At 31.1% G+C, this 14,044-nt stretch overlaps 1 protein-coding gene across 23 annotated transcripts in view; it reads left to right on the forward strand.

The window, feature by feature from the left end:
• Window positions 1–14,044, forward strand: part of LOC143058804 (dipeptidyl peptidase 4-like) — a 219,021-nt gene that overhangs the window by 196,121 nt on the left and 8,856 nt on the right. For 20 of the 23 annotated variants that reach the window (XM_076232253.1, XM_076232257.1, XM_076232256.1 and 17 more), the window contains 14 exons: window positions 259–337; window positions 2,129–2,249; window positions 3,726–3,886; window positions 4,731–4,825; window positions 5,039–5,162; window positions 5,450–5,488; window positions 5,821–5,946; window positions 8,933–9,075; window positions 9,451–9,632; window positions 10,003–10,101; window positions 10,843–10,918; window positions 11,928–12,122; window positions 13,105–13,159; window positions 13,834–13,936. In XM_076232253.1, coding sequence (XP_076088368.1) covers window positions 259–337; window positions 2,129–2,249; window positions 3,726–3,886; window positions 4,731–4,825; window positions 5,039–5,162; window positions 5,450–5,488; window positions 5,821–5,946; window positions 8,933–9,075; window positions 9,451–9,632; window positions 10,003–10,101; window positions 10,843–10,918; window positions 11,928–12,122; window positions 13,105–13,159; window positions 13,834–13,936 — 1,598 coding nt within the window. The remainder of the gene's footprint in view (window positions 1–258; window positions 338–2,128; window positions 2,250–3,725; window positions 3,887–4,730; window positions 4,826–5,038; window positions 5,163–5,449; window positions 5,489–5,820; window positions 5,947–8,932; window positions 9,076–9,450; window positions 9,633–10,002; window positions 10,102–10,842; window positions 10,919–11,927; window positions 12,123–13,104; window positions 13,160–13,833; window positions 13,937–14,044) is intronic. The other 3 variants (XM_076232248.1, XM_076232250.1, XM_076232251.1) reach the window with 3 other exon arrangements.

A 14,044-nucleotide genomic window follows, 5' to 3' on the forward strand; every position in this document is an offset into this window, starting at 1 on the left:
AATATTGATTTGACTGCCAGCGAAAGGTTTCAACAGTTTTAATTAAATTAATTCCAAGCGAATTCAAAGTGTCTCAATTATACTGAACTTACCGCAGTGGTTAGGTGTGACAGACTGAACAATCCTGAAATATATTGTTTTAATATTTAAGATAAATTTATAAGATCTATATGAGATTCAAAGACTAAAATTCATTTACTAGTCTTTGTTTACACAGTTGTTTCGCAATGTAAATATGATGATGTTGATTCGTTTTAGGACATATGTACCATTAGAAGGATATAAGAACGAGGATGTGTTACAGTACATCGGATGGGCCCCAAAAGGACCAGCTGTGGTAAGTAATGATTGCTCAGTGTACAAGGAAACCAATAACGTCAAATAAATTTGATAAGAGTTATCTTATTGCTTTATTATCATCAAACCTCTTTAATGTTTGACAGTGGACAATGATACAACTATGTAGGATAGTATTTGAAATTGATTACATTAAATCCCCAGTGTGCCGATTGTTGATAATACGTTTTTGGTTTGCTTTAGTGCCGAACAATGGTGCTTATTACATTTTTTTTTTGGTGGTAATACTTTTTACAAAACACGTAGAAATGAACCATTTTGATGAAATTTTGATAAAAACGATTAGTTTAAAACAATAACTGAATATCGTATATAGTCAAATCAAAATTGAGGCAGGCATTATCTGTGATGGGGGCGAAGTCTATATGAATTATTATTTTTAATTAAGACATATTTTAACTTCAAAATCGGTTAAAAAAGAAACAAAAATACCGTAACATTCCGATTTTGTTCTGTTGTTAGGGATTTAAGTTGTGACTTTATTTAAGTTATCACGTCATATTCAATGTAAACAAAGACACTCAATCATCAGGTAACGTTTATTCATATCAAAGACAAAGAATATCAAAAATGGTATTGTGTTCCTTGAGCTCCTATATTTTATTAGACTACTCAAGTCTTATGACAACGAGACCGGAAGGAAGAAGTAGGTTTCTGCGCAAATGCGGGAATTCAAAAATTTTAAATTCATTAGTAGAATGAAATTTCGGGAAATTTTCCCGATTTTTTTTTATTATTATTGATTTTTCAATCATAATAGGGAACTTCGTCCCCATATAAATATTACAAAGGATAAAAAAACCTTCCCTGTCATTTCACTTTCTTATGGCCCTTCTGTAGCTGCACCTGTTATACATTTGAGAATGAAAACGGAGAATGTGTGAAAGAGACGACAACCCGACTAAACAGCAGAAAACAACACAAGGTCACAAAAGGGTCTTCAACAAAGGAAAAACATCCTCCATCCTGTAGGGGCTTCCACTGGCCCATAAACCAAACTGTATACTGGTTCAACGTAGTTCAAAATTGACGTCACAATTAACTCCGAAATATATAAATGAACTAAAATAAAAATAACAAAATAACAACACTGAAATAGGCCAGAGGTTCCTGTATTGGCAACACTGCGGCGGGTATAAACATGATTTGTGAGATTTTAATGTTCATTTTGAAACTCAACTCAAAGAATTCCTATATCTTAGGTCAGGTTTCTCTAGTCAAGAGACTAATCTTGCAGGAGTTGAAGTCATAAAACTATGCTCAGTGCTCGGAGCAGAAAAGCATGCTCGAAACATGTAATCCAGAATTTTGATTGGTTGATTTTGGAGTATCAGTACAAAAAACTGACACCAATGTTTTATGATTTCAAGACCAAGTTTGACTTGATTTCTTTACCCGTAATTTCTTGAAAATTATAGGAACGAAGTATTATTTGGTAATTCGTACATTATTTCATCAAAATCGTAGATGACAAGGGAGTTGGTCTCCCAACAGACGGTCACAACGGCTAATCAAACATTGGAAAATGTAAGAACACAGAGCTTTTATATGAACTTATAGTTTTAAGTTTTAAAACATGTTTATTGCAGAATTAAGTAAACATACAGTGGGATTTGTTTGCTGTGTTAAGGACCCATTGGTGGGCTTTGGCTATTGTCTGCCATTTTGTATGGTTGTTGCCCCTTTGACATATTCCCCATTTCCAGTATCAATTTGAATTTATTCTGCGTACTAATGTTTTTAGATCACGTGCAAACGATTTTTGTTTCAGGTTTTTGTGCAACATAATAATATATACTATAAAAATATCATTACGAAAGAAACCAAACAGGTGACATCTGATGGAATTACTGAGGAAATATTCAATGGAATTCCTGATTGGGTATACGAAGGTAGATATTAATAACATATGAGATGATGTGATTACTTACCCGTTTTATAGTGATTATTTGATTACCAGGCTAAATATTTCATGATTATCTGGGACTGTATTATTTAAAAATATATATATTAATGATTATTTGAAGATAGTAGCAAAACAACTGTGATTACTGGGACACCCCATGAGGGGTCTCAATGAGGGGTCTCATATATACAGGAATCATTTTAAAATCAAGAGGAACACAACATACATAATAACTGTTACAGTCAATGCCAATATTCTTTTATAAAATGTTGAAGTTAACTACTTGTACAAAAATAGGAATTATTAATCCAACTAGATCATTTTATTCCAAATTATTTTGTATTATTAATGTGTTGACCTTTTGGAAAAGTAGTATATAAATAAAGGCAACAGTAGTTGTTCAAAAGCCATCAACCAATTGAGAGAAATTCGTGTTACAAACTTAAACCGAGGGAAAATGGATTAAAATGAAAATATTCAGAAAATACGATTTTGCACTAATCGTTTTATCTTGCATGGAGAGTTTCAAACTTAATAGACATCCTGATTTATCAAATCAGCTTGATGAGGTCAATTAAAGAATTTTACCTGCAGATTATATTTTTGTCAGTATTTATCCTTCAGTGGTATTTTCCGTTTAGAGTGCTGCGGCAAAGATACCGTTCTTAGATGAACTAATCATTTGTGTAATTAAAAAAAAAACTTCATTTTAATCTGTTTTATTCTTGACTTATAGGCTCAGTTGCTATTAACTCGTTTGATATTCTAGATTTATTGTTTTGTACATCATGTGTGTTGTTTTGTCACACGAGACTCAACATTAGTATTTGAGTTAAAACAAGTTGGACGGCAAAACAAAAAAATGTAGGGCATTGAAAACTGAATATTTCAAACTCGAGTCAATTTTTCTTAGATCATATATAAATGTATGAATGGAGGTTAATCCGTTGTATTTTTCAAAATTTATGTATAGTAATTTAACACAAAATGACTTTTCAAAGATATCGCAAGTCAGCATGTATAGTCAGCACATGAGTGCTGGCTTATGGGTTAGTGATAACATTGGGAACTTGATTATCAAAGGTCTCTCGAGCCAGCAGAGGAGGGCTGACTTCAGGGTTAGTGAAAAGTAAAACTACCGGAAAGTCTTGATTCTAATGGCAAAATCAAAAGCTCAAACAAAATTGGTATCAAAACACCTTACAGTGAAATTGGTCGATGTCATTCTTATCCCAGGCATAGATTACCTTAGATGTTTTGGAATTTTGGATCCTCAATGCTCTTCAACTTTGTACTTGTTTGGCTTTATAAATATTTTGATATGAGCGTCACTGGTGAGTCTTATGTAGACGAAACGCGCGTCTGGCGTACTAAATTATAATCATGGTACCTTTGATAACTATTATTTACATGCTCCAGATTGTCATACGATATATCATTATTTTATACCATATTTTTATAGAAGAGATACTTATGTCTGACAGTGCAATATGGTGGTCACAGGAAGCAACCCATATTTTATATGCCCAGTTTAATGATACTGGAGTGAAAAAATACATGTATCCTTATTATGGTGATCCAACCAATGAATACGGTGAAATGAAAAGAATAGCTTATCCAAAGGTACTGTATTTGTTTTAGATCATTTCCTTTTTGGATAAATTCAAAAATAATGTCAGTCATCTAATTTCCGACCATCATTACATGTACATCATATGCATTATAATCGGTGTTCCTGATTGTCAGAATAGATTTCACAACCATTCAAAGTAGATATTTGTTTCGATTGGCTTTATTTAAATAAATTTCCTGTTTACAAAACATTAAATTTTTCAAAAAACTAAGAATTTTCTTATCCCAGGCATAGATTACCTTTGCCGTATTTGGCACAACTTTTTGGATCCTCAATTCTCTTCAACTTTGTATTTGTTTGGCTTTATAAATATATTGATATGAGCGTCACTGGTGAGTCTTATGTAGACGAAACGCGCGTCTGACGTACTAAATAATAATCCTGATACCTTTGATAACTAATACAATGTGGGTTTTTTTATCGAGTACAACATATTTTAATAGGTGGTACCATTTGCATATGTACTACCGCTAGCCGGTCATATTGTGTTTATACGGTTTTGTCGACTTATTTTAAAATGATAGATGATCAAACTAGAAAGTGAAACTATTGCTCTATTTTATTTTTAGATTTAAGAATTTCTATTGTTGTCATAAGCGAAAGATTTCAATCATGAACTTACTTAGCCCAAATGTTTTTTTTTTATATTATTATTCAGGTTACAATTTATTTTTATACTGTATTACTGCAATGTCAATACTTTTTTTATTTCATTTGTAAATAGGAATTTCTGTTCCTTTACAACTGTTCAAATGTTGCATTAAGGGGTACGGGATATTAAGGATATAATTTGTATTACCCTGGCTCCAGTACAGTATGTATGTTTTGTTTCAGCCTGGTGCGACAAATCCAACATTCAAACTAAAAGTTCATAACTTAGTGACAGGTAAAACATTTGACGTACAAGCGCCAAAAGAGTTTTTAAATGTGTAAGTAACATTTTTACTCTTACAATATAATTGTAGTCATTTTGTTTATAAACTACACATCAAAGCATTTGCTATGATCTGGAAAAATATATGTATGTGAAACCTAAATATGACCATTTTTAGATAATTTTTGAAGTATAACCTGAATTTGAAATAGTCAAACATCATCTATTTTTTTATTTGTATTTCATTGTATTCTTTTTTTAATTGTAGAGACCATTACTTCACCACCGTATCCTGGCGAGATGATACATACTTTTTAGTGACATGGGTCAACAGAGCACAAAATAGAACGTTATTTACAGTGTGCACTGCCGTTAATGGGCAGTGTAGTTTGGTAAGTATATGTCTACAGAATAGGCACTGGAACTTTTTTTGCAGCTGATAAATTGAGATTGAGTTGATTTAAAGACAGTACAACAGCTACAAAAAGTAACATAATTATGTATTTGTATTGAAAATTGAAATGAGAGTATTTTTTTTATAACTTGAGCGATTTTCGACTACTGAACAGTGGAATGCTACTGCTATTTTCATTTAGTTTAGTAATAGAAGTATCATCTGTGTATAATATAATTTTGGAGGTTGGTAGTTGATTTTAAGATATTTAAATCTTTGTTTTAGAACTTTGAAGAGGAAGTAAAAGGAGGATGGATAGAAATGGTAAGCAATATTCATGGATGATTTTTCTGTAAAACATAACAATATGAAATGTTACAGTATTTTACTCAAATCAATCTTCATTACTTAACTGCGTTATACAATGATATCAAATTCTGCACTCAACTTCTGATTAATTCATTCTGAATATATTTATTTTTTGTTTTTACTTTCTTCCTATAAAATCTTAGTTTGTTAGTGACCAATTAGAGTAATATCTAGTTTCTGTAATAAAAAATCTTTTTTAGCAATAAACAAAAAAAAATACAGTAAACAAAATACTATATATGTGTTTATCTCAACAATTTTCTAATCATTATTGTTTATGTTTCTAGGATACGCCACCATTATTTACAGCCAATGGGAAAGATTATTTAACTTTAATGCCGAATAAAGATGGGAAAGCCGGGTACTTTAAACATGTCGCCATGGTGGAGTTACCCGTGAGTAATATCGGCAAGGTTTGTTGTGTAGTCACATTTTTAACAATTCCTTCGTTTAACGTCTATTTTAAGTTTGTCTAACCATCTTTTTGCCATGTGGTTTAACCCCCCCCCCCTTTTTGTATTTGCCATTTGCCAATCCAAATCGATTAATTACACCAAAGATTTTTTGAACGTTAAATTGTCGAACAACCTGTTTTTATTTGATTATTTTCCTAGCCAAATCAATATATTCAACTGACAGTTAAGCCTTATACCCGGTATAACGAAGATTCCTTCATTTAACAACTCCTTTAAGTTGTAAAACTACCCTTTTTATTCAACCGTTTGCCATTCCAAACCAATTAACCAATAATATATTTGTTATCAATTGAAAATTCTTTTTGTGAGATTTTTCTACAGGCACTGAAATATCATATGACGGTGATGCAAGAAGTCAATAAATAAATTTGCATTTCCACGGCAAACATGATAAGTGAACAGCAGGCTTCCCTTTATGAGTGCACCTCGATGACAGACAAGTGCCTGTCCTGGTGCGGTTTTAAGAAAAGTGGTTTGAGTTAAAAGTCCTATGCAATCTATTGTCCAATCATCGTGCGCAAGAATGCTCCAGAAATCCCTTCAAAATCAACACCATAAACGTCATTGTCGACAAAACTGTGTTATTTTCTGCGATGTTATTATAATGCCATTTGATATAAAACAAAACTTGATAAACGAATTTCCTTATTTAAAAAAGATGGATTTAACCTGGTTCCATAATGAACGAAGAGGACATACAACTATGACAATCTAACAACTTTATAAATATGTGGGTTAAAAAAAATATTACGAAAGATAGGCGTACGAGTATACAAAGGTTTAATAGTTCTGAAAAAAATGAGAGTAAAAATACTTGAATTAAACTGAACACTGAATTGATACATGAGTTATTCATATACATACTAAAAAAAATACTAGTATTGAATTAGGCTTCTGTGGTTCTTAACGCTGTGTTTCTTATAATCTTTTTACATGGATTGGCAAATGTCTTCTTTATCAACATCCTAATATTTATTCACGACCATTCACATTTATTTACCTAATCCATAATTCTTCACATTACATAATTCACCTGTTCGAGTTATCCCTATCTATTTTCCGTATCTTAACTCATTGTCATTTTTCATATTTCTAATGAAAGTCTTTTATAACTTTATGTTATATTGATAAACAGATAATGTCAAAATCTTCTAATCTATAACTTAAACTACATGGCGTCTTTTTTAGTCGTTTCTGTTTTGATTAATCCGACCTAACCTCTTCTTATATCACATTGATATGCAAGCATGAGCACACATATTAATTAATTTACTACTAATAAACTTTTATAAATCAAGTTATTATAAATTCCATTATGGAGGCTTACAACTGGATGATCATTACTGTATCTAAAAAAAAAACAGCGATATTTTAACCCTTCCGCAACCATCCATGTTTTTTTTTATTTATTATTGATTGAATTTTGTTTCGAAATTTGATACTGCATCATCTTTTCGACAAATAATACATACCAAAAAAATGTTTATTCTCTTAATAAACCTGATCTAACTCATTTGGATTTCATCTTAATTCGATTATTTTATTTCTTTATTTCACTCTTATTAATCTTTTATCTCCAAAAACTGAAATATGCAAAAACATACTAATTATATTACATATCATACAGCTTATAGAGGAATGCACCTGTCTTTTGTTTTTAGTTTTATTTAGTTTTGCTAACTCATTTAGCTTGTAAATGCTAAATAGAAAAGACGCAAATTACATAACAAATATATGACATTTTTATATTTGATGAGATTGAGATGATTTTTTTTTAATTTTAGTACATATAAAATGTAAATATATATATATGATTATCATGTTCATTTATCACTAACACTAGTAAAGTATGAAATAAGATATCTGGTTGTTGCAAACTACCGTTGTCGTCGTTATTTTTGTAATAAGTTGCAATGCAACATAATTCATAAAGCTTAGCAAAGATTGATTTGAATCTTCGAAATAATAGGGTTGTTTCATTTTCAACCTTGAATCTTTCGAGCCCAACACTGAACGCTACATTTTAGCACCTGGCAAGAACAAATTCAAAGTTATGATACTTATATCGTTGAATATAAACTCATCATAGATACCAGAATTGAAATTTGTAATTGCACCAGACGCTCGTTTCGTCTACAAAAGATCTATTGATGCTTAAATAAAAAAAGGTTAAAAATGCCAAATAAAGTACGAATTTGAAGAGAATTCAGGACCGAAAATTCATAAAAGCTTTGCCAAATGCAACTAAGGTAATCTGTTCCATTGGTAGAAAAGCCTTCGTATTTCAAAAATTTAAAGCCTTGTTAACAGTTTATTTTTATAAATTATGACCATATCAATGATAATTCATGTCAACACATAAGTGCTGATTACTGGGCTAAAAAATGGAATGACATCTTAATATATGACTTCATTTAATCAAACAACCTTGTTTGTATTCGACCAATTTGATTAAATCATTTTTTTATAAATAGGGATGTTATTATAATTATTGAAAATAACAATTGCAAAACATCAGAATAAATGTAGTATTTACGATCCTCTGATTGGTTCTAAATATACATGAAATTTTGCTTTTATTTCTACTCATTAATCACTGGTCAACTAGCTAGAAGTCTGTAAAACTTACGGTTTAGCTTTCGATCTTTGTGAGATATTTGTCAAACGTATACATATAATCACACAGCCCAGACAATCAATGGTGTTGCGAAATAATACATTATATGCTTATAGATGACTACTCCAACAACTGTTTTCGTCCTATCAAATCTAATTTTTGAAATTAGAACTTTCAAAAAGAAATTTCATAAAACCATTTTTAACATCCATCCCATTTTCATCCTCTTTTCCCTATTATCATATCATATGTGGATGCTACTTGGCATGTTATTAGCTAGCATTTAATATTGAGGATTTTCTATAGCAGTTGTCTCGAAATATTGGAATCAGGAGATTTCTTACTCATGGACAATATGAAGTAACAGATATAGTTGGAATAAATGATGAGTTAAGGGAGGTGTATTTTATAGCAACTCCCGGAGACGCAAGAAAAAGACATTTGTATAGGTATGTCAAATTATAAGTGTTTAAAATCAAATTATCGCTTGTATAGGTTGTTAACTTTAACTTATAATATGTCAAGGTATGAAGAATAACTTGCATATCTTTTATATCATGTCATCAATTAGTTCAGGTATGAAATAGTTCATAAACTCCATAAACACAAGCTCTATTGAGCTAAAATAAATATATGCACACATACAAAAGTCATGAAAACAACACATTGCCATAGTAAGATACCATAGATGATATATGATATTCAAACAATACAACAAAAATGCTCAATAACATTTGATGAATTGAAATGATGTTGTCATCCAGAAAATATTATTTGTGCAAAGAGAGATAAGCATAACTGTAAAATTGTTTATATCTTTGCAGTATCTCTACAGACAGTCCATCTTCATCATTCACACCCACCGTAAAGTGTCTGTCATGTGACATTGATGAGAAATGTCAATATGTCACAGCCTCTTTTAGTCATACTGGGAAATATTATATTCTTGGATGCCTAGGTCCAGACATTCCTTACTTCATACTTAAATCAACCATGTCTGATATATGTAAGTATTTCATAGAATCAATTCATTTTGTGTTTTCTTCGTTATTTATGAAATAAAGTGAACAATAGTGGAAAGTAAAATCACATCAATACCGAATTCAAAAATCGAAGGCAAAACAATCAAAAGCTCAAACTCTCAAACAAATGGTTAACAACTGTGAGATTTAACATAAATGCATAAAAACTGCAGGTATTTTGACGTTAATAAAAATTAAATATTTTAAATGAATTTTAAAACATCTTTTGTTTTAAAGCTATGTAATTTCATGTTCCCTTAGCTGTAATAATACTGAATGCTATATTTCTTTTAACATGTCATAAAATTGAATTGAAATGGCTGACAGCTGATACATTTACAATTCTCTTTACAGCAATCATGTTAGAAGACAATCAAGTTTTACGAAAGAAATACGATAAAGTGGCCTTCCCAAAAATAAAGTTTATAGACATTGAAACAGAGGATGGTGAAAGTAAGTTATTTGTTTCAATTTAGATATACATTTGCACTCCAACATACAACTTTAATTCAAATTACTGGCTTCTGTGTCCTTACAGACTTATTTATATGGTACTTAGTTGATTATGATGGATTTAAAAAATGATGATCAAACTAAGCATGTTTCTATAAATTATATTTTTGGTGGCAGGTTTATACAAATAAAATGTAAAATGTATGTTTCAATAAAAAAAAACAATTTTGTCTAAATGAGGCCAGAGTAGATTACTAATGTTTAAATCTCACGAATCAATTTTGAACTAAAAAAAAACTGTGGAAGCAATTGAAGAAATCGGATGCGTGAACAATGTCATCATATATTTTTATTTATGAATAACCCGCCATGGGAATCATAACTCAAGTTTAATTTCGTAATAGTCTAAGGCCACGAAAACGTGTCTCACCTGAGTTAAGACGCAACTGCATCACTTCGGTCATCTTATTGGATATGGTAACAGTTTTTGATTGATTTCAGTCGTTCTTCTTGATGCCTTGCTGGAGAGTTCTTTGTGATATGAATGTGTTAGAAAAGCGGATGTTTGAAGTAGTTGTACATTAATGTGCGCTTTTTAAACTTCTTATCTTAAAAAGTTGGTACACATATTATGACAGATCTTTAGTCATCTGACTTTACAAAAATGTGACTTAATTATTTTATCTAAAGAGATGAACTTTTTTGTTGAAAGGTTTCATAATAATTTGCTTTGTATTTCAGAAATTCATGCCAAGATGCTGATACCGCCTGTATGGAATAAAGATGAAATTATCACATACCCATTGCTAATGTCTGTGTACGTATTTTCATGCCCTATTTATGGGGATTATGTTTTTGTCCGTCCGTTCGTCCGTCTGTCCCGCTTCGGGTTAAAATTTTGGTCATGTTAGTTTTTGGTGAAGTTAAAGTCCAATCAACTTGAAACTTGGTACACATTTTTAACGCCAAATTAGTTTTCTTTTTTTAAAGAATATTGGATGTTTTCTTTTTCTTTCAACTCTTAACTGCTCGTATGCCAATCACGTGGAAATCAACTACAATAACATATAACTCATCCAAGCTTATAAATGCTAAAACGCATAAAAAAATTGAGAATGGAAACGGGTCAAGTGTCAGAGAGACAACCCTACCAGAGAGCAGACAACAGCCGAAGGCCACCAATGGATCTTCAATGCAGCAGGAAAATCCCGCACCCGGAGGTGGTCCCCATCTGGCTCCTAGATAAAATTGTGTACAAGTTATACGCTAGATGTCTGCATGGTATTTTGAAGTAACTCATTTCAAGGAAAATAATATATGATAAAGGATATGTTGGAATGTCAATGCAAAACAATGAAACACAAAATTGAAAACAATATATTGAGGTCAAAGAGAGGCGAATAAAAATAAACCGACAACGCCATGACAAAAAAAAGATTAAAAAGATCAAAATTCAAACAACAGCACACCAAACACAACATAGGAAACTTTGTACGAACTTCACTAAAAATTGAGGAAGATGGCAGGTGCTCCGGAAGGGTTAAAACCGAAATGTATACAGACGTATATGAAATGAAATCAGATAAAAGAGTAAACTTATAACTTGAATAACTGTACTAACCGAATCTCATAAACAGAGTAGAATGCTACAATTGTAGTAATACTCATGGCCTTGTATTTAAAAAAAATATATTGGATGCTTTCTTTTCTTTCACATTTGGACTCATATGCCAATAATGTGGAAATCAACCACAATAACATTGAACTCGTTCAAGATAATAAATTCTGGAACTAATAAGTCATTAATTATATGGTTTTGTTTGTAGGTATGGAGGTCCAGGTTCGCAGTTAGTTACAGAAAAATTTGAAATAAAATGGGCATCATATTTAGCTAGTACTAAAAATATCATAGTGGCTTACGTAGACGCTAGAGGAACGGGTGCAAGAGGAGATCGATTTTTACACAGAATGTATAAAAACCTCGGTTCCATAGAAGTTCAAGATACAATTACTGCTGCTCAGTAAGTATATTCATATAATTATCATAGACAGATAAATTGTAATATGGTCAACGGCAATTGTGTTGTATCAGCCATCCGTGATGATATCGATATCAGTCACTTACTAAGGCTTTATCAAACCCCTAATCTGTATGAAGTCACGTCATCGATATCAGTCACTTACTAAGGCTTCATCAAATCCTAATCTGTATAATGTCTTGTCCTTTTAAAAACATTTACTTGAGGTATATAATAAAGTGTATATGATATGACTTTTTCATTATCATACATCGTATCAACCCTTAAACAACATAATGCCTCGATCGAAGCTCGGGTGTCACTGTAAAAGAATGAAGTTTTCAAGTGCCATCAGAACAGTTGTGAACAGGGAAATGAAAAACAAGTTGCATTGGGATCTACTAAACCTTTTATTAGAGCATTGGCAATCAACGATATAAGCACTTACAATTGTATTTCAATTTCAGTATAAATAATTCAGTCAATATTAAAGTTCATTTTGTGTGCCTGTTGTTGTATTTACATCGATCATTTGTACCATCATGGTCATTGTATGTATTGATAATACCCTCAATACAAAATGTAAAAAAAAGGCTGTTAAATTTAATGTATGCCTTTTTGTGCCAATTTGTTACCTTTGTTTGTTTTATAATGATTAGGTTAATAACACAATGTTGACTGCTGTACTCTATTTTTGTCATTTGTACCTATCGTGTCTGTTTGTTTTGTTCACACATCGTTGTCAATATAATGGAATTTGATGTGAATGTCATACAAATGAGAGGTTTAGCTAAATATAAAGCCAGGTTCATCCACCATTTTCTACAAAAGAAAATGCCTGTACCAAGTCAGGAATATGACAGTTGTTATCCATCATTCATTTAATGTGTTTTGGCTTTTCATTTTGCCATTTGATTAGGACTTTCATGTTCGAATTTTCCTCTGAGTTTATTTTTTTTGTTATTTTACCTTTGTATTTTTTCAGATATTTTGATAGTTTATCATATGTGGAATCAAGTAAATTGTCAATTTGGGGATGGGTAAGTAATATGATAACAGTAGGGTAACATTGGTTTTGATCATTGTTGAAAATCGTATGATGACCTATACTTGATAATTTCTGTGTCATTTGGTCTAGTGTGGAGAGTCTCATTAGAAATCATACCACACCTTCTTATTTTTATGATTGTTGTTTATAGATTTTATAGAATTCTGTAATTTATATATACAACAGATTGAAGATCTAACAAAAAGTTGAAGCATGTTCTTTAAATACGCAAAGTTCGTGGTTAACTGCTCTCAAAAACTGCTAAAAATACAGAAATTTTTCACAAAAGATTATACTGCTAAAAATTAATATAAAACACCTCGTTTCATTCATTGGAAGAACTTCATATTTGGAATGTATGCGCTATATTATTAAAATGTCCCTGTTTAAGTTTGCGTTTTCAACACTGTAAGCACATAAAAAATTTATCATTTTTTGGTAATTTTAAAGAAATACATTTAATCTAAAAAACACATTAACAATTTGTAAAACCTTAATTGGGAAAAGTCTAATTTCTTTCGGATATACCTTTTTAAAAGATGCTCATACAGAGAAAGTCTTCAAACTTATAATATATATATATGTCTTAAACAAGATTGTATTTCGCTTATCGCTAACAGTGTTATTCAAATCATCAAGTTATTATTTTTCATATTTTTCATGTAGTCATATGGTGGTTATTTAACTGCAAATGTCCTGGGAAGACAGCCAAAAGAATTGTTCGAGTGTGGTATATCTGTGGCACCAGTAACAGATTGGTTATATTATGGTAAGTTAAAAGTATTAATATCAAAGGTACTAGGCTTATCATTTAATACGCCAGACGCTCGTTTCGTCTACATAAGACTCATCAGTGACTCTCAGATCACAATAGTTA

This window comes from Mytilus galloprovincialis, chromosome 14 (genome assembly GCF_965363235.1).
Source record: "Mytilus galloprovincialis chromosome 14, xbMytGall1.hap1.1, whole genome shotgun sequence".
In the NCBI taxonomy this organism is placed as follows: Eukaryota; Metazoa; Mollusca; class Bivalvia; order Mytilida; family Mytilidae; genus Mytilus; species Mytilus galloprovincialis.